At 35.3% G+C, this 19,041-nt stretch overlaps 1 protein-coding gene across 12 annotated transcripts in view; it reads left to right on the top strand.

The window, feature by feature from the left end:
• Nucleotides 1-19,041, top strand: part of LOC106669296 (kazrin) — an 87,664-nt gene that overhangs the window by 42,372 nt on the left and 26,251 nt on the right. For all 12 annotated transcript variants that reach the window (XM_024230044.1, XM_024230049.1, XM_024230052.1 and 9 more), the window contains exons 2-3: nt 5,698-5,816; nt 17,191-17,323. In XM_024230044.1, coding sequence (XP_024085812.1) covers nt 5,790-5,816; nt 17,191-17,323 — 160 coding nt within the window. In that variant the 5' untranslated portion in view covers nt 5,698-5,789. The remainder of the gene's footprint in view (nt 1-5,697; nt 5,817-17,190; nt 17,324-19,041) is intronic.

Raw genomic sequence — 19,041 nt, 5'->3', positions numbered from 1 at the left:
ATTTGATCAAGATATAAACTATCTCAACTTTCAATTTACGTTTTATGATCGTATTTATGAGCAGGGTATCGCTTAGTGGGAATTTTAGGAACTGTACAAAATAATCGAACCCCTAACAAAAACGGACAGTGGTCTGCGGTGTGATGAACCTGAAGTTTGGTCATTTTTCTCTTCTTCTTCAGTACCACGTCTGCGCCAAACCAGCAACGGAAACCAGACCAAAATGACTGAAATAGAATTGTCAATGTTATTTTTATTTAAATCGGTCTTAATGATCAGATAACTAATTAAATAACCCCACAGAAATTTAAGGACTTTTTTAACTTTGATTGATTTTAAAGATGCATATGGAAAAAATAGATCGAACTGGCTAGCATCAGACTGTAAAATGTTATTATACGTTTTATTCCATCAATATACAAATTATCTCAACTTCATGTTTTATTGCCCTATTTAACAACAGAGGGAGTCGCAAAATGGGCCTGATAGAGGTATTTTAGGAAATAAAATAATTACCGAAAAAACAGACAATAAAAGGGCTGCATTACCAATATTTCAATTTTGAGCTCATAATTCAAGAAATGTTATTATTTATTATTATTTTATTGGGCTATAAATGAACCTTTCCGGTTCCATTTTAATTTTTTGTTTTTCATGTAGGATCAAATAATAAATCCATAAGCTATTACAATTTTGCAATATAGAAATATTTCAATTGTTCGGCTCCCTTTTTGCATTTACAATCACGTTTTCATAGAACTACGTGGATTGATCATGTTTAAAAATATATTTACAATATCTGACGTTTAATTAATACATATTTTATGATTTTCCGGAAATATTTTACTTATTTTTCTCTAGGACTAACTTTAATTAAAAAATATTAAACAAATCTGCCCATAAATTTTTTTATTAAAGAAATATTTCAGCTTCAAATAATTAATGGTTTATACAACAGTTTTGTTAAAAGTTTGAGGTTTATTAAAGGAAATTAGTCCAAAATGTTCCGCACAAAATATAACAAATAGCTCGGTGGAACTAGTAAGTAGCCTAGTGGGGTAGACTTAAACTAAAATTATTCATATATATTATGAAGGAATTTTGATACCAAATTGAAAAACATACTATAAACTAAATATGCAAGGTTTGTTGAGATAACAAAGGTAAATGTTTGCTCTTACAAATTTCAAAAGGTAGCAAAACAAAAATAATTCAAGGCAGGGGTCCCGTAGCAAGTGAACTGGAGAGCGTGAAAAACTTTGTGTGTTTTATATGTATGTACCTTCTAGTTCTTTTAATAGCAGTTTGACTACCTGTGGTAACAACGAGAAGTTAGTTAAGAAAAAAGGAGGAAAAATATGAGAGCCCGTGAGAATATGGGTGAAAGTATGAAAAAGCAGAATATTGCGTTTAATGAACAATGGAACGGCGATACTACTAGATGTTGATCGGTTCGTGCATAATTACATAGTCAATCAATTTATTAAAAAATAATTAATTAATTGAATTTTTTGAATATTCATGATTATGATTTGTTTGTTTCTTAATTTTTTTATGGGTCCTTTCAGATTTGGGAAATTTTATTTAATTAAGTTTGGGCTTTTCATTTAGTCATTTACCCTGCTATTTAATGCTTTTTTTAAGATTATGAAAGTTTATAAAAAGTTGAAATATTAATCTTAACAGTGCAGTCATGTGAACTAGATTAATATTTCGGGACAATCTTTTCTTCATTTTTCTACCCTGATTATTCAAAAATTATAATTACTATGTGCTAAATTTTTATAAAGGTGATTAAACTTCTGAATGTTCAAATTTTATGATATATGCAAACTAAGTTTTTTATGGGACATCTGGCTTCCACTGAATGTAACCTAAAGCAGAATTGTACTTACGGAAAGTTTGTAACTTCGTTTTCACCGGCGGCTCTGGTCCGCCTGTGATCCTTCGGGAAAGGGTGGTTTAACATAAATTAAATGCAGTTATTTCATTTTCGCACATTAGGTATGTAAAGCGGTTTGATTCAAAACGATGTTATAAACTGATTGAAAAGTTTACATGTTGAATGAATTTTAAAGCAATCCACTTGTCAATATAGTGGTATTTTATTGTGTAATCTGAATTTACATTTTGTACAAAAATTTAATTCGAATGTTGACGAATGCGATATCAGATTTTTACAGAATGCGACCTAAAGAAGCTTGTATTTTTTATTGTCTTATTTACCTGAATTTTCAGATTTTTAGTAATTACGTTGTCTTAAGCCAAATATTAAAATTGGAAGTTATTGATTCAAAAATCGATAAAAAATATATTTGGATCTAGAGAACGAGAAAATTGGCATCGTGACATAGTTTCAAACTTTCAACGTATTCTTATAGATATGAACAGAAAAAAATGAAAATGTTTTCTTTTAAAAATGTCCGCATCGGACCAGATGTGTAATAAAAATGAAAAACAGGAAGGACGTGACTGGAAGTCGGCCGAGGTCCGTCTAAGCCCAAAGGAAAGAAACAAATCCATTTTTCACACATGTCATCTGTTCGAAATTCACATCTTCTCGGCTCCTATCGGTCCTCCCTGCATACTCCACATCTGAAAGAGTGCAACACGAATCCACTGCCAATCGGTGTTATTCGCCGAACAAAATCCGACGATTACAAGCCATCAAAATTCATTTATTCTTGCGCCCTTTCCTCCCCTAAGCCCATAATGCAAATAAACTTAGGCCCACCGCGCTAATACTTCACGCCTCTTCATTTTTGCATTATAGGTTTAACAACAAAAAAACTCAGGAAAAGCTTCTGGAAGAGCTATTGAAAAATAATTCATCACGTCGAAAGTCCCAGGACAAGAAGGGCGAAAGACCCACGGCATTACCAATACTGCTTCTCAGAGTTTATCCTTAAACTGCGAAGTTCCCTTACATTTTTACTTAACTGTATTTAAACGATTAAATCGCATTGAAAATAATGAATTGCTAAATTATGGATTTTTGGCCTGAAATGTTATTGTAATTAAATGAAAAACATATTCAACGGTTTTTCTTATAGAAAATTTTTGAATATTTCAATTTTTAAGTATTTTTGTGTCTACGTATTTTTCTGATTTTATTTAATTCGTTTCTCATTTGCTATCGTATTTTCGCGGAATCACGTAGATTGATCGTGTGTAAAAATATAATTACAATGTTAAAACTCTTGTTTTATCATCTGACGATTAATAACACTGTTTCATTATTTTCGGGAAATATTTTAGTCTAAATCTCCGATGATTCCCACAAAGATTTACATTATTTTTTGTTCTAGTTGAAACCCAGATCATGTGTGGTTTTATAAATTTAATTTCCTTGTCAAAAGAAATTTCAAACTGCCTAAAATATTCCTATATTTTATGCCTTTTCTATAATGATTTTCTTTATTCGACTTAATTTAAAACTTTACTAAGGTTGATGTACACTTATGTAAGGTTCTGTTTTATTACATCGTACATCCAAAATATCAAACTATTTTTAGAAAACAATTGAGTTAAAATAGAAGTAGTTTTGTAATGTTTATATTTATTAGAAGTAATGCCTAACGGGGGCTTTATTCCAACTACTTTTTGAAAAGAATAAGGTTTGTTTAAGTTATGTCTCTTAGATCCTTTTTCAAACAGTCCAAGATGTTTTAAATATTTTGGTACGATAAATGAAAAGATACTGTTAATCCCAGGCCCTCTGAGAGAGGATGATCTCAATAAAGACCGAAACGTTGGCAAAATAAAGAAAATGTTTTTTCTAAAACCTACGTCACACCAGACCGCATCTCACGATTTCTAAATAATTGTTAAGGTGTGGTGTTTAATGACCATTAGTCAATGATTAATTATTATTTGGATATCGTGAAATGCGGTCTGGTGTGACGTAGGCTGTAGAAAAAACATTTTCTTTATTTTGCCAACGTTTCGGTCTTTATTGAGATCGTCTTCAGAGCTCAAAGTGTGTTGAGAGTAATACGACAGACAAGAATGACACATCTACCCAGAAAACAAACACTTTGAGCCCTGAAGATGATCTCAATCAAGATCGAAACGTTGGCACGATAAAGAAAATGTTTTTCTGAAACCTACATCACACCATACCGTATCTCACGATCTCCAAATAATCATCTACTAACGGTCACTAATCACACCACACATACTGTTAAAATGTGGCTTTTATTCTTTCTTCAGTTTATTATTTTTTTAAATTAACTATTATAGTTTTTTCTATTTCTGTTAAAAGAACTGTCTAAATTTGACTTTATTCCTATGATGGATGACTAGCATTTAAAGTCATCCATCATAGGAATAAAGGTTTATCATATATTCCAAAATGTCTTCTTTATTAAAAAAAAAAAAAAATTCTGTTCATGCTTTATTCATTGACTTGATTCCCATTTCCTCTAGCAATGAATCTTTTCCCTCATGTACGTATACCCGGTGAAAATTTAAAAAATGATATATAAAACTACTAACGGTCACTAATCACACCACACATACTGTTAAAATGTGGCTTTTATTCTTTCTTCAGTTTATTTTTTTTTTTAATTAACTATTATAGTTTTTTCTATTTCTGTTAAAAGAACTGTCTAAATTTGACTTTATTCCTATGATGGATGACTTTAAATGCTGAAGGTTTATCATATATTCCAAAATGTCTTCTTTATTAAAAAAAAAAATTCTGTTCATGCTTTATTCATTGACTTGATTCCCATTTCCTCTAGCAATGAATCTTTTCCCTCATGTACGTATACCCGGTGAAAATTTAAAAAATGATATATAAAACTTTATAATAAAGATTTATTTAAAAAATAATTATTTACAGGTTAAAAATACAAAATGATTAACAGATTTGTAAACATAACCTTTATATTTTAAGGCTTGGTACTATATTTAAAGGAGTAAGCTCAGACTATCGAGGAAAAGTAAGCTTACTTGCTATGATAATCCGTTACACCTTTGCTTGTACAGACGACACTAAGCCCAAAAGAACTTACTCTCGCGACCTTTTTTTTTCCTCCACCCTCTCATCTCATCTCTTCTTAATCTTCTCACATAACAAAATCCAATAATCCTAGTTTCTAACACTTCTCAATTCAATTAACCCAGAATAGTTTAGATTCGTTTATTAATTTTCATCAAGTGCTACTACTTTTAATAGTTTTATTATATGTTTTGTCAAACGTTTCCTGAGGGAAATCTTCAGAATAGAATATTCTTGTTATTAAGTTAGAGAGGAAAAGAACTTGATGATTTTGAAATTATTCATTTTTCTTCATCCCCTTGTATACCAACTCTTTATTTACTCTTTATTATACATTATAATATACTTTAGTACAAAGGTTTTACGAGATGTAAGAGGATAATTACAAATTGGGGAGAAGTTTTTTTTATTATAATTATCTACCATATTTTAAATTTATATTTTATTCTCAATATGGTTCTATTGACATGGGGATTCTTATGTCGAATATTTTAAGGTGTCTTTCTATAATAAACTTTTAAGCTTTTTAAAAAATTGAGTGGATTTTGGGATAGAGAAAGTATGGACGTGAATAAGTGAAAAATACCACAAGATATCACAAATTTATCACAGGAAATTTTTTTTACTAGGATTATTGTTATGTACAACTTATTCACGATTTCTAATGTTATTTCTTTTGTTTTTTATTACAGCTCTCTCCACTCTAAAAGAGCTAAGAACTCACATCTCAGAAGCTACTGAGAATGGCCTGCAGAACGAAGGCGTCAACTCCTCCGTGGCTTTGATGAAACGCCTCCTTGTAGATGCACAGGTAGGCTGGAAGAAGGATAAATATTAGATAGTTATAGTTAGATAGATAGAATGACGGAGACAGACATTCAAACCAGAGCGAAAAAAGGGGCCTGTATATTATACAGGGAAAAAATAAGAGAGGGTGCAAGTGAGAAACAGGAGACATAGACACAAAGATTGAAACCAAAAATATACATACACATACAGTCATATAGAGGCCCAAAGAGAATATAGCAGCCAGGTGAAGAGAATGACAGAGAGAGGTAGATGGAAAGAAAGACAGAGAAACAAAGAGTCAAAAAGAAAGAGGTGATGAGAGAGTGACAAACAGTCAGATAGACTGACGGACAGATGGACACACACAGAGACAGAGACAGACGGTGAGAAAAAAAACGGAGAGCTGTAAGCATAGACAATTAAGAGGTAGGTAGAGAACGAAGTGGAAAACAAGCGAGATTCAGAACGAAGATAGACTGTAAAATAGACAGTATTCTACATTCAGATACACATAAACAAAGAAAGAAAATTTCAGGGCCATGAGAGAGAATGACAGGAAGAGAAAGAGAGAGAAACAGACAGATAAAATATAATATTATACGGTTTAATGTGTGGTGGTTAGTGTCCGTTAGTCGATCATTATTCGGAAAACGTGAGATGCGGTCTGGTGTGATGTTGGTTTCAGAAAAACATTTTCTTTAACGTGCCAACGTTTTGATCTTTATTGATATCATCATCAGGGCTTGGGATTTACAATCATTTTTTAAAAATAACAAATACATGTAGGATATGGAAAAAAGTGAATTTATACAATGCAGAAAACATATATTTGTTATATTTAAACAATGTTTGTAAATCCCAGGCCCTGAAGATGATTTCAATAAAGATCGAAACATTGGCACGATAAAGAAAATGCTTTTCTGAAACCTACATCACACCAGACCGCATTTCACGATTTCCGAATAATCATACGGTTTAATATTTTATTGTTCTGTTATCAATTTGCAATATGCGATTCTGTATGCAACTTAACTGTTTTTGCATTGTTTGTTTCTATTATTTTTAAATTATCGTTGTTCCAATTATTTGAACTCTTGACTGAATCACCTCCCGTGTCGGTTTTCAAAATCTCATAAGCGATAAGAAACGAAAAAGCAATTCTTGTTTATGGCCCGGCTTTCTCCACCGTATGAGGATGCAATTATCCAGTTTCCACGAAGGGGTCACCAGAACCGGAGGATTATGGAATTTTAATAGGGTCGAACGGGCGGTAATGGAATTCCGGACGGTTACAGTTTTCCACTGAGGCCGACACGTGTGCTGCCTGTTTAGCAAGTGAATTTAGTAATAATGCAGACAGCATTTTAAGCATTTGCCTGCCTTGATGAATTTTAATAAAGGGTATAGGAGAGTTTATCGATTGATTTCAATTATTGAAAGCTAATTAACACTGCGAGTTGAATTTTTTGTTTCTCTATTGTTCTGTTTTATTTTATTTACTTACTGTTTCGGCCTTACTTTGTATTGCTTTGTTTTTATGTGCCTACCAGTTTTATTAATTTTTTTAAATTAATTTATTTATTCTTTACATATATTTTTTTATTTAAATAATTTAAAGGCTGAAACCTTATTGGTCATTAAGCCTTGAGTCTGTGCAAGTTAACGGCGCAGCCCGGCCCCCTCAGAGCGAGGCCCCCGCAGACCAGTGGCAGCCCCAGGCCAAGAAAGAACGGAACCCCACGGATCTCTCGCAACTGATGCTTTTAGTCTTAATATTGCGCGCAGGACTTTATCGAGGAGGGGTCGGTGTCTAGTCACCATCGACACCTCCTCTAAGTTCGCTGGAGATTCCTTGACCTCAGAGTCCGGGGAGGCACCCCTCAATCCAGCCCAAGACCGACCAGCACCCGAGGCTCCGCACGGGCGTCGCCAGAAGTCAGCCGCACCACACCGCCAACATGGGGAACCAGCAAAGGAAACAAGAGTTGAGGGGATGGGATATCAGATTTTATCAATTAGTTGGATGTCTGTTAAGAAGTTAAAAATTTTGTTTATTGATGTTGAGTTGTTGCTTAGTATGGATTGGAGGTCTTTGGGAATCTGATGGAGGGATCTTTTAGAAGTGTATAAAGGACAATCTATTAGGATGTGGGATATTGTGATGGTAGTTTTACAGAGGACATATAGGTTTAGGAGTTCTTTCAAGTAGGAATCTATGGGTGAGTCGGGAGTGGCCAATTCGAAGGCGGGTTAGGAGGGTTTCTTCTTTTCGGGAGGGTCTGGAAGAGGATTCCCATTTCATTACATCTTTCTTTATTGCGAGGAGCTTGTTTCCTGTGCAGGCACCCCACTCACACTTCCATGCCCTCCAGATGAGCCGCCTAAAGTGACGGCAGAGGTCACTGAAGGGGACACCTCCGTGAGGAATACCACTCAAGGCTGCCTTTCTCGCCATACGGTCTGCCTTCTCATTTTCAGTTATTCCAGCGTGGCCTGGGATCCATTTGAATATTACTTCTACACGTATGTCTTTATATTGTTTTAACTTTGCAAGAATATTGTAGATGTCTGGGTTTAGGGAGAATGTGTTTTTTAGTGTGGTGAGTGCTGAAAGAGAGTCAGAACAGATAATTAGGGTGGTACGGGGCACATTAATGATATTAATTGCTTTGAGTATGGCTAGGAGTTCAGCAGTATAACTAGAGCAATGGTGATGTAGGCGGAAACGATATACTTGTGACTCACAGACAACAGCAGATCCAGTTCCATCCTCAGACCTGGATCCGTCAGTGAAAACAAAAACTGCTTCTGAATGTGTAGATTTGAACATTAGAAATTCATTCTTAAATATATACAGTGGGGTACGATCCTTATTGTAAGATGAGATTGAATAGCAAATGGAAAGAGTGGGGAGGGTCCACGGGGGAATGGGGGATGTATGCGATTTTTGGACGTGAGGGACCTCAATTTTGTAATTTGTTAGGAGTATGTGGATTCTTAGTGGGAAGGAAAAACGTGGGATGTGCCAGTCAGGAAAGTTTGGAAGAGGGCGCCCATTTGTAAAAGAGGAATGGAGAGGGTGATGGGGGTGGATAGGATTTTGGCAAAATAGAAGAGGTCAGACATACAGCGTCTATGTTTTAGTGGGAGTTCACCTGAGTCAACGTGTATGCTGTTTACAGGGCTAGTACGAAAGGCACCAATAGCCATTCTCAGGCCTTGGTTTTGAATTGGATTGACGATTTCAAGTGTTTTTTCACTTGCTGACCCATATGCGATCGATCCGTACTCAATCTTAGATTGTATAAGAGTTTTGTATAGCCTCAACAAGCTATTTCTGTCTGCTCCCCAACGGGTGGAAGTTAATAGACGGAAGAGATTCAGTGATGTTTGACATGATTGCTTTATATTTTTAAGATGAAGTTTCCAATTTAAATGCTTATCAAACATCAAACCAAGGTAGCGAACAGAGTCTGTGTACCGTATAACTGCATTATGCATTTTAAGATTGGGGAGAAAAGAGGGTTGTCTTTTGGAGAAAAGTACAGCGACCGTTTTAGCTTCAGAGGCTTTGAAACCGTTATTACCGAGCCAACTACTTATTGAGGACAGAGTAGATTGAATTTGTTGTTGAAGTATGGCTATATTTTTGTGTTTGCAGTATATTACAAGATCGTCGGCATATAAAAGAGCTTGCACAGGTGGATCAATTGAAGTAAGGATTTGATTAAAACATATACTGAAAAGCATAGCACTTAGGACACATCCCTGAGGCACACCGTTTTCTTGGGAGAATTCATCAGACATGGCGTTACCACAACGAACCTGAAAACTTCTATTACCCAGAAAGTTGGATATAAAGGTCAGAATGTGACCAGAGACACCGAGACGGATTAAAGAGTCGAGAATTAGTCGTCGCCAAGTGCGGTCAAATGCATTCTCGATATCAAGAAAAACAGCAAGAACTTTTTCTTTGTTGCGGAAGGCCTCCATTATATATGTATCCAAGATAACAAGGTTGTCAATGGTGCTTCGATTTCTTCGAAATCCACTCTGACAAGTTGGTAACAGCAAGTGAGATTCGAGATACCAGTTAAGTCTTTGGGCTAGTATTTTTTCAAGAAGTTTACTCAGAGAGCATGTAAGAGCAATATGTCGATAGCTTGAGGCTAAGAGAGGGGGTTTGTTTTTCTTTAGGATTGGTATGTTTACTGCTTTGCCCCCGATTTTTGGAAATTTATCTTTTAGAAAAATCTCATTGAAAATGTTAAGTATAACTTTTTGATTATTTGTTGAAAGGTTTTGTATCATTCCTACACTGATGTTATCAGGTCCAGGGGCAGTGTCTTTTCTCGAGGACAGAGCAAGAGAGAATTCAGAGAGGGTGAAAGGGAAGTTCAAAGGATCGTTGTCATCAAGGTTTGCAGGAAGTAGAGGGGTAGATTCTTTTGATGATTTTGTATTCTGAAATTTTGGGTCGAAGTTAGAGGTTAGTGTAGAGTCGTGAAGCGACTTTGCAAGGAGGTTTGAAATTTCTTTGGGGTTAGTTATAAAATTATTGCCTGACTGGAGGACGGAAACAGGAGGGGAGTAACCATGTCCCATGATTCTTTTAACAGTGGACCAGAATTCTTTGATGGGTGTGTGCCGATTTACCTTTGTGAGAAAATTAGCCCACGATTGTTTTTTGCTAGTTGTGATTATGCGATTGGCTTGTTTTTTGGCAGAGGAATAGATTTCAAAGTTGGTTGTGGAAGGATTCCGGAGAAATTTTCTCAAGGTTCTTTTACGTTCATATACAGCTTGAGCACATTCAGCAGTCCACCATGGTACTGGTTGTTTAAGGGAGTGGTTGTGTTTGGATTTAGGGGTGGAAATTTCTGCAGCTTTTAGGATCCTACTGTTCAAATTCTCAATTAAGTCATCAATATTTGTTTCTTCTGGTACCAGGTCATCAAGTTGGACATTGTTTTGAAATTTTTCCCAGTCAGCTTTATGGAGTTGCCAGTAGCAAGGTCTAGGGTAAAAATTAGTTTTTAGAGAGGATTTGATAAGGATGGGGAAATGATCACTGCCATGGGAGTCAGTGAGAGCATACCAACTGAGGAAAGGTTGAAGGGTGGGGCTGATGATGGTGAGGTCAATATTTGAAAATTTGCCTGAGCGTGCACAAAAATGTGTGGGGGAGTTGGTATTTAGAATGTTAAGGTTATTCCGGTCAATAAAGGTTTCAAGGTTACGCCCATTGTGATTGGTGTGGTCTCCATACCAAAGGAAATTGTGTGCGTTGAAATCTCCAAGCAAATATACTGGTGAGGGGTGTTGGTATAAGAGATTTTCCATTTCATCAATTGTAAGCTTATGGTGTGGGGGGATGTAGATGGAGCATATAGTGAAGGGTTTTGGGGATAGAATTCTAGCTGCAACGACTTGAAGGGGGGTGGACAATGACAAGGTTTGTTGGACAAGGGAGTTTTTAATTAAAAGGCAAACACCACCACAGGCAATTTGACCTGAGGTACAATCTTTTCGAGCTATTTGATAGTTACGTATTGTAAAATTATCACTGACTTTTAGGTGAGTTTCTTGAATACTAGCAACATATGGGTCGAATTTATTGATTAAGAGTTGTAGGTCGTTACGGTGAAAATTTATACCATTTATATTCCATTGTTCATAGTGGTTAATTATAATTAGAGAAGGGGGATTTTGATATACAGGGTTAAACTTAGTTAAATTAGTTACGGAAAGCGTTTGTTTGTTTCAGTTTTAGGTGTTTTGACTTTGGCTTTGGGAGAGGTACTGGAGGAGTTTGAGCCTTGTGAAAAAGGGCGTTTGGAGCTAATTTTGTCTAAGTTTAGAGATGATTTGGATTTATTTGTGAGTGTGGGCATTGTTTTTGAGATGTTCTTATTACTGTTGGAGACAGGAAGAGTTGTATTTTGGGAGGGGAAACAAGTAGATGGTGTATTTGAACTGGAGGGGATAGATATCATGAGTTCATTTTGTGGGGGAGTAGGTTGAATTTGTGATGGTGGGCATGTGAGGCACTTTCCTGCAAGGAAATGAACAAGTTTTGTAAGCTTGGCTATCTCTTCTGTAAGGGACTCAATTTTATGATTTTGTGAGGTGAGGGTTGAGGAATGGGTAGGTGAGGGCAGAGAGGTTGAAGGATTGATGGAAGATGGAGGAGTGCTAGTGTGATGGGGTGACGCTGGTGGATTTGGTGTGGAGGCTGAGCCTACTTGAGAATAAAGTGGCATATTTAATCTTTCCTGTGGAGAAATACGCTGTTTGTACAGAGTTTCAGCTTGCTTGAAAGACACTTTTTCGCTTTTTCTTATACTTTCTATTTTCTTTTCAGCAATATATACCGGGCACTGTCTAGTGAAGGCAGGATGAGAACCAGAGCAGTTTATGCAATGTGGTGGGTTTGGGCAACTAGATGTTTCGTGACTCATTTCACCACAGTTTCCTCAGTTTTTCGTCTTGCAGTATTTGCTCATGTGTCGATATCTATAGCAGGAGTAGCATTGCATTGGATTAGGTGTGAAGGGGCGTACTTTGATTTGTAGAAAATCGAGATTTACTTTTTCTGGAATATCAGGTCTTTGAAAGGTGAGAAATAAAGTTGGGTTGGGGGCAGTGTCTATTCACGCTTTTCTTCAGTCTTTCGACTTTTACCACGCCTTGGGATTCTAGTTCAGTTTGAATCTCTGTCTCAGAACAGTTTACCAGTTCAGGAACGAACACGACACCTTTTGAGAAATTTAGAGATCGATGGAGAGTAAAAATTTTGTTCGAATTTTCATATGTTTTGATGGTTTGTAGGTTTAGGTAATCATTTTCATTGTTAATATCAAGGAGGATAGATCCATTTCGGAGAAATTTCATGGAGACTTTTGGAGCATAACTCTTTATAAATCTACAGGCTTTAAAAGGACTGAAATTATTAAAGGAACATCCTCGTTCCGACTCCAGTGACATAACTAGAAATTTCCTGCACCATTTTCCTGGTATTTTTAATTTAGAAGTAGGGTCAGGTGGTTTAGCGGTGAGTGATAAATCCATTTCAGGCATGGGCAGCATTATGAAGTAAAATTTAGCTTTAGAGTGTATAAAATATAATGAACAAAAGGGATACTACGAAAGGAGAAGGAAGAAAAAGAGAAAGAAAGATAAAAAATAAAATAGAAACGGGTACTCCCTGAGAGAAAAATAGATGTAGATTAGATAGTTGAGTTAATCCTTTGTGGAAGAGAAAACAATATGATGTTGACTGTTCGAAGGTTTAGACACAACTGACATATTTTTTAAATTTCCACATTGTTATTATGATACCAGTTACAAATCAAACAGATGGTTTTAATCCATGCCTTTTTGTAGTAGTTTTTTGTCATTTGTTGTAAATAAAAGTATTTACCTATCTATAATAGAAAATAGTGAACATATTTATAAAAAATATAATAATTCTTATGTTCTTAATAATCTTAAAACTAGTGAATTTAATAAGTTTAAATGAAGTATACTTCACTAAAGCTCTCCGTGGCCACTTCATTTGTCGCCGAGAATCAAATAGATTACACGACATTTGAAAAATGGCAAAAAGAAGGAAAAATGTTTTAAAAAAGTGGGGTTGAGATGGAAAGTTAGCGTCCGAGAGGGTCGAGGTCACGATAGCTCAAGTGGTAGAGTAGCGGCTATCAAGCCGAAAGTCGTGGGTTCGAATCCCGCTCGTGACACTGACTTTTTTATCTCAACTAAAAACTTTAAAAAGAAAACAAAAATGTGACAATAATAAAGATTTTAAACAAGTAAATTTTTGATGAGGCCCCGACAGTAAAACCAGGCACCAATTTTACTAGATGCAGGCTAGGTTTGTTTTGATAAGGGACTCGATTTTTCTGAGATTTCTGCGCTATCCAGATAAAAAGTGCGAATCTCTGACTAGATTGTATAATTAAAGGTGAGGTTCTTTTAATGTCAACCCTCCAACCTAGTTTCTAACGATCCAAATGGAACACGCAGGGGCACGGCTACGATACACGTACCCATGAAGCTACTTTTCTTTCGAACCTGTCTCCTCTTCAGAAAATAACCTTTGATTTATTGAAATAAACACCCAGGTAACACTGGTCAAAATATAAATATTTCTCAGAATAAAGCGACATTATCGGCAAGCAAGACCACATGATAATGTATTAGGATGTTAATAATAGCCACCAACTCTGAGACCCAAATTTAAAATCTTAGGCAAATAATCGAAAAAAATTTATGTGAAAAGAAGAGATAAGAAGAAACCAATCTGAAATACCCATCTTTCCCCACATTGCTGATTTTTTTTTTTCGTTAAAACACATTATTATATTAATTACATTATTATATAAAAGATACCAATATGATGTTTTATAGTCTACACAGTCAAAAACTGCCTATGAGTTTTAATAAAATGAGCAACCAACCCTGAATCCCGAATCTAAAAACTAGGTAAATCAAAAAGAACAGTGAAAACGAGAAGGGGACTAAGAATACTCCCCTCCGTAAGGCCAGATGCCGCGTGAAACCAATCTGAAATACCCAATTTTCCCTACACTGAAGAAAAGCTCTTTTTATAATTTTTTATAAGACCGCTTTATTACATTAAATTGGAAGAGGTACCGATGGTACAAAGGTTTATAACGAGAGCATTTCAGTCTACACAAGGAAAAACAATGAATTTTAATAAAAAGAGCAACATCCGTGAGACCCAAATCTAAAAAATTCGGCAAATCAGAAAAAAAACAGACAAGAGAAGGAGGCTAAAAACTACACCCCTCTGTAAGGACAAATAGTACATGAAACAAATTTGAAATACCTGCCTTCCCCCCATCGAAAAAAAAGTTTTTAAAAAAACACTTTATTATAACTAATAATTTAGAAGAACCACGGAATTTCTATCTGTTCAATCAAAAGCTGTTGATGAGTTTTAATAAAACTAGAAACCAACTCTGATACTCGAATCTAAAAATAGGTCAATCCAAAAGAAATATTGCAAAGAGAATTCGACCCTCCGAAGACCGTATACCAGAAACCAATGTGATATACCTTCTTTCTCCAAAGTGATAAAAAACCTTTTTCGTCAACATTATTTTTTTTAATTTGGAAGAGATCCTAGTGATATAAAGTTTAAGAATCAGGGCTTTTTTGTCTATACGATCAAAAGCAGTGTATGAGAGTTTCACTATAAGTGTCACCAACATTGAGTCCAAATCTAAAAATAGGTAAATCAAAAAGAATAATGGTAAAGAGAATGGGATTAAGAGTACACGCCACCGTAAGACCACACAAACCAGAAACCAATCTGAAATACTTTTTTCCCTATACTGATGAAAAATGTTTTTCTTAAACATTATTTTTATTCTTCCAATTAATTATTCTTTTTAAGGTTTTTGGTTGACGAAAAATTATTTATTTTATTTATTGCTTAATTTTATTAATTTGGAAGAGATGCTAATGTTACAAAGTTTAAAAATCAGGTCATTTTCGTCTATACAAGCAAAATCGATATATGAGAGTTTCAATAAAAGTGCCACCGACCTTGAATCCGAATCTAACAAATAAGGCCAATCAGAAAGAAAAACAAAAGAAATAGGGACTAAGAAAACACCCCTGCCTAACGCCAGATGACACGTGACCAATCTGAAATATCCGTCTTCCCGCGCTGATAAAATGCTTTTTGCGTATATAAGTGGGAAGTTTATGGGCCGACAAACAGCTGAGTTCATCGCCGGCCCTCTACGTGTTTTCCTTCTTTTTCTTTTCTTTCGCGCATATTTTGTTTTAAACTGCAGCCATTTGAGCTTCTCGATCTGCTTACTGACTCTGAGATTTCAAATATATATTACGTTGGTATCCTAGAATGCTAGTCTCTCGTTTGAACCTCAGGTTATCAAATACAGAAAAGAAACAAAACATATAATACATATATATACATCACCACAAACATAGATGTCTGGTCACATTCTCTCCCCCAGAGTACTCCATTCACGCTAATAAATTACTTTTAATCTCCAGACGTCATACACTCACCCCAGAGTACTCTGATATTCCTCGAGGCGGGGTTATAAGCAACCCCGTCCTTTAACGCTAATAAATTACATTCATTCCGATAAATTAACACAAACACATCACCACAAACATAGATGTCTGGTCACATTCATTCCCCCCAGAGTACTCGATATTCCTCGGGGCGGGGTTATAAGCAATCCCTTCCTTTCACGCTAATAAATTACTTTTACTCTCCAGACGTCATATACTCACTCCAGAGTACTTGATATTCCTCGGGGCGGGGTTATAAGCAACCCCTTCCTTTCACGCTAATAAATTACATTCATTCCGATAAATTAACATAAACGCAACACTCCATAGAAACATACAAGTCTGGCCACATTCACTCCCCCAGAGTACTCAATATTCCTCGGGGCGGGGTTGAACCCTCTCAACTCTTGCTAATAACTTACTTTTACTCTCCAGACGTCATACACTCACCCCAGTTTTTACCTATAAACACTTCATTATATTAATTAATTTGGAAGAGAAGGGGATTATAAAATTTTATAATGGGGTCTTTCTGTCATAAACCAATACAGTTTTACTATCCTATTTAATGACATAAAAAGGTTTTTTTTATTCTGCAATCTTGATTCAGTTTGTAGCTTTACTCAAATAAGATGTGCAAAAGCAGGACTGACATGAAACAGTATTATAAATTTATAAAACTTTACACAATGAACTTTACGCAATATATGCTTAATTTGTATAATTTGTGCCAAAGTTTCGTATCGAAGTGGTAAATCAATAGAATAACAAATAGCATAGATATGATTGAAAGCTGTGCCATTAAAAGGCCCGTCTTTTATTTTTATCTTCAATATCCAAAATTGAACCGATATGTGATAAATATTGGACTTATTGAGTATATTAGTTATATTCAATACCTTATACATACACAAAATCAAACAGTGTCTTTTATTATGGTCCAAACAAGCTCTTTTGTTCATAACATTACAAAAGCTTTTTAATTGATTGTTCTTACAATGTAAATTCGTTGTTTGGTAAAAACAATCAATCAAAAGCAAACAATAATACATCGTTAAATATGAATAAGTCAAAAGTTAGTATGTAAACAATGTTTTATTTGGTCCTGCTCGTTCTTGTTCATACAATTTGGCCACTGAGGTCAGAACAATCTTCCCCCTCTTCAGCCTGACACGTTTTGGTTAATATGATTAATGTGATTCTTGGTCAGAGATACGTTGACAGTACTTATTCTACAGAAGTTGTGTCGTTATTTTAGCAACGCAAGATCGATTGTTTCTAGGTTCTATTTAATAAATTTGTATTTGTGTGTTCAACAGGACAAATTGAGGGGTATGGCGGAAGATACGACGAGAGGAGAAGAAGTGGCTGTACCTCCTTTCACGACAACTCACCGGCCGATCCCCGAGGTCCCTGCAAGAAAAATGCAGCTCACCGTGGCCCAGTCGGAAAGTGAGTATAGTCTTTCGAATTTAATATCCTCCCCTATTTCTACTCGTCCAAGTTTTAATGGGATTTTATGAAAAGGCGATGTAGCCAGCAGATGCGGGGCAATTTACTGCCTTTAACTTTTTTTAATATGGGCCGTTGGGATTATATATTTTCATGATAAAATAACGTCAGGGGTTACGAGAGGGATCTCCGCAAGGTTTTTTTTAAACCCTGCATGACTAAGTACAATGTTATCTATTAAGCCATTATTTTAAATACAATAAGTACTACTTTGCTACGTGCAATACTTAAAACACTTGTGTAACAAAAACCCAGTTTATTTTTCTATATATTCTCTATGTACAAAATATCAACAACAACAACATTACTATGTTTCATCTTGTTTTCCCTTAGCACTAGCCAACTTTTTTATGACAAAAGTTACGCCTGAAATATAAGCACAAAATCTAAACATAGGATTAAACGTGCCATCATTTGTCAAATTACAAACATTGGCATAGACAATTAATTAAGGTTTTTAGTTGAGATAAAAAAGTCAATGGCACGAGCGGGATTCGAACCCACGATCTTCGGCTTGATACGCCGCTGCTCTACCACTTGAGCTATCGTGACCTCGATCCACTCGAACACCAACTTCCCATCTCAACCGCATCTTTTGGATTTTCCCTCCTTTTTGCCATTTTTTTTTTTATCTCAACTAAAAAGCTTAATTAATTGTTATATATTAATTGGTCAAGCGGACCACGAAATTAGTGAATTGGCATAGACTTTTGAAATAAATTAGGCTTTCGACATAACAAGTTTGGAGTTCAAATTTAATTACTTATTGAACGTTATATGTACGAAATGTCAAATAATTTTTAGAATATCTTCTATTTTTTTTTTTTTCAATCTGGCCCGATATAAATTGAGTGCTCGTTGATTTTGTATTTATTTATCTTTTCTCCAGTTTCTCATACAATTAAACAAATCTGGCCTTTTCTGATTCGTCTATGTTGTTCTGGTCTATTCAAAACACTGTCCTTTCAAAAGGGTTACACTGACAGAGAAATATCGTGATTATATTCAGATGGTGTCAGGAATGTAAGCAGGACTAGGCAAAATGCTTACTCCTTCAATTCCTTCATTCGCTTTTTTTTTCGGACAATAAAATAGTTTTCCAATTAACTCCACGTCTTTTTTACAGCCGTTGTAAACCTTAGAATCAATAGGTCAGCCATCTGGAACAACACTTTTTACCAAACTCGCGATTACCATCTTAATCATTTTACTTCTTTGAATTGTAGTTTATTTTTCAATTTAATTTAATTTTTTTTTTGGGGGGGGGGGGGACAAATCAATCGATGCTGGAATATACACACTCGGACATTCCCACACGCACATGAAAATTGACCCAACTCAACAACAACAAAATTTTACAGGAATAATTTTTTTAGCCAGAAAAAATTATTGTTTTTAGACAGATGGACGTTTACTTTTTTTGACTTAGGTATTAAGTACACGCCATTCCGGTTGTTGGAAATAAAAACTGAAATGATCGATCAATATTGCCATTCCCTTGTCTAAATCTTAAGTGAAAACACAATACTTTAAAAATCCAGCAATACTACCAAAAAAACTACGGCTTTTTGAGTTGTGACACTTATCTTGCGTATATTGGCTCTCAGTAATTTAAGTTGGTTTGCTCTAACGATAATGGTGGTGAATGAATGACTGTA

This window comes from Cimex lectularius, unplaced genomic scaffold (genome assembly GCF_000648675.2).
Source record: "Cimex lectularius strain Harlan isolate CLEC.00 unplaced genomic scaffold, Clec_2.1 scaffold388, whole genome shotgun sequence".
Lineage (NCBI taxonomy): Eukaryota > Metazoa > Arthropoda > Insecta > Hemiptera > Cimicidae > Cimex > Cimex lectularius.
The sequence above is the reverse complement of the archived record's forward strand: the minus strand, read 5'-3'. Positions and strand labels throughout refer to the sequence as shown.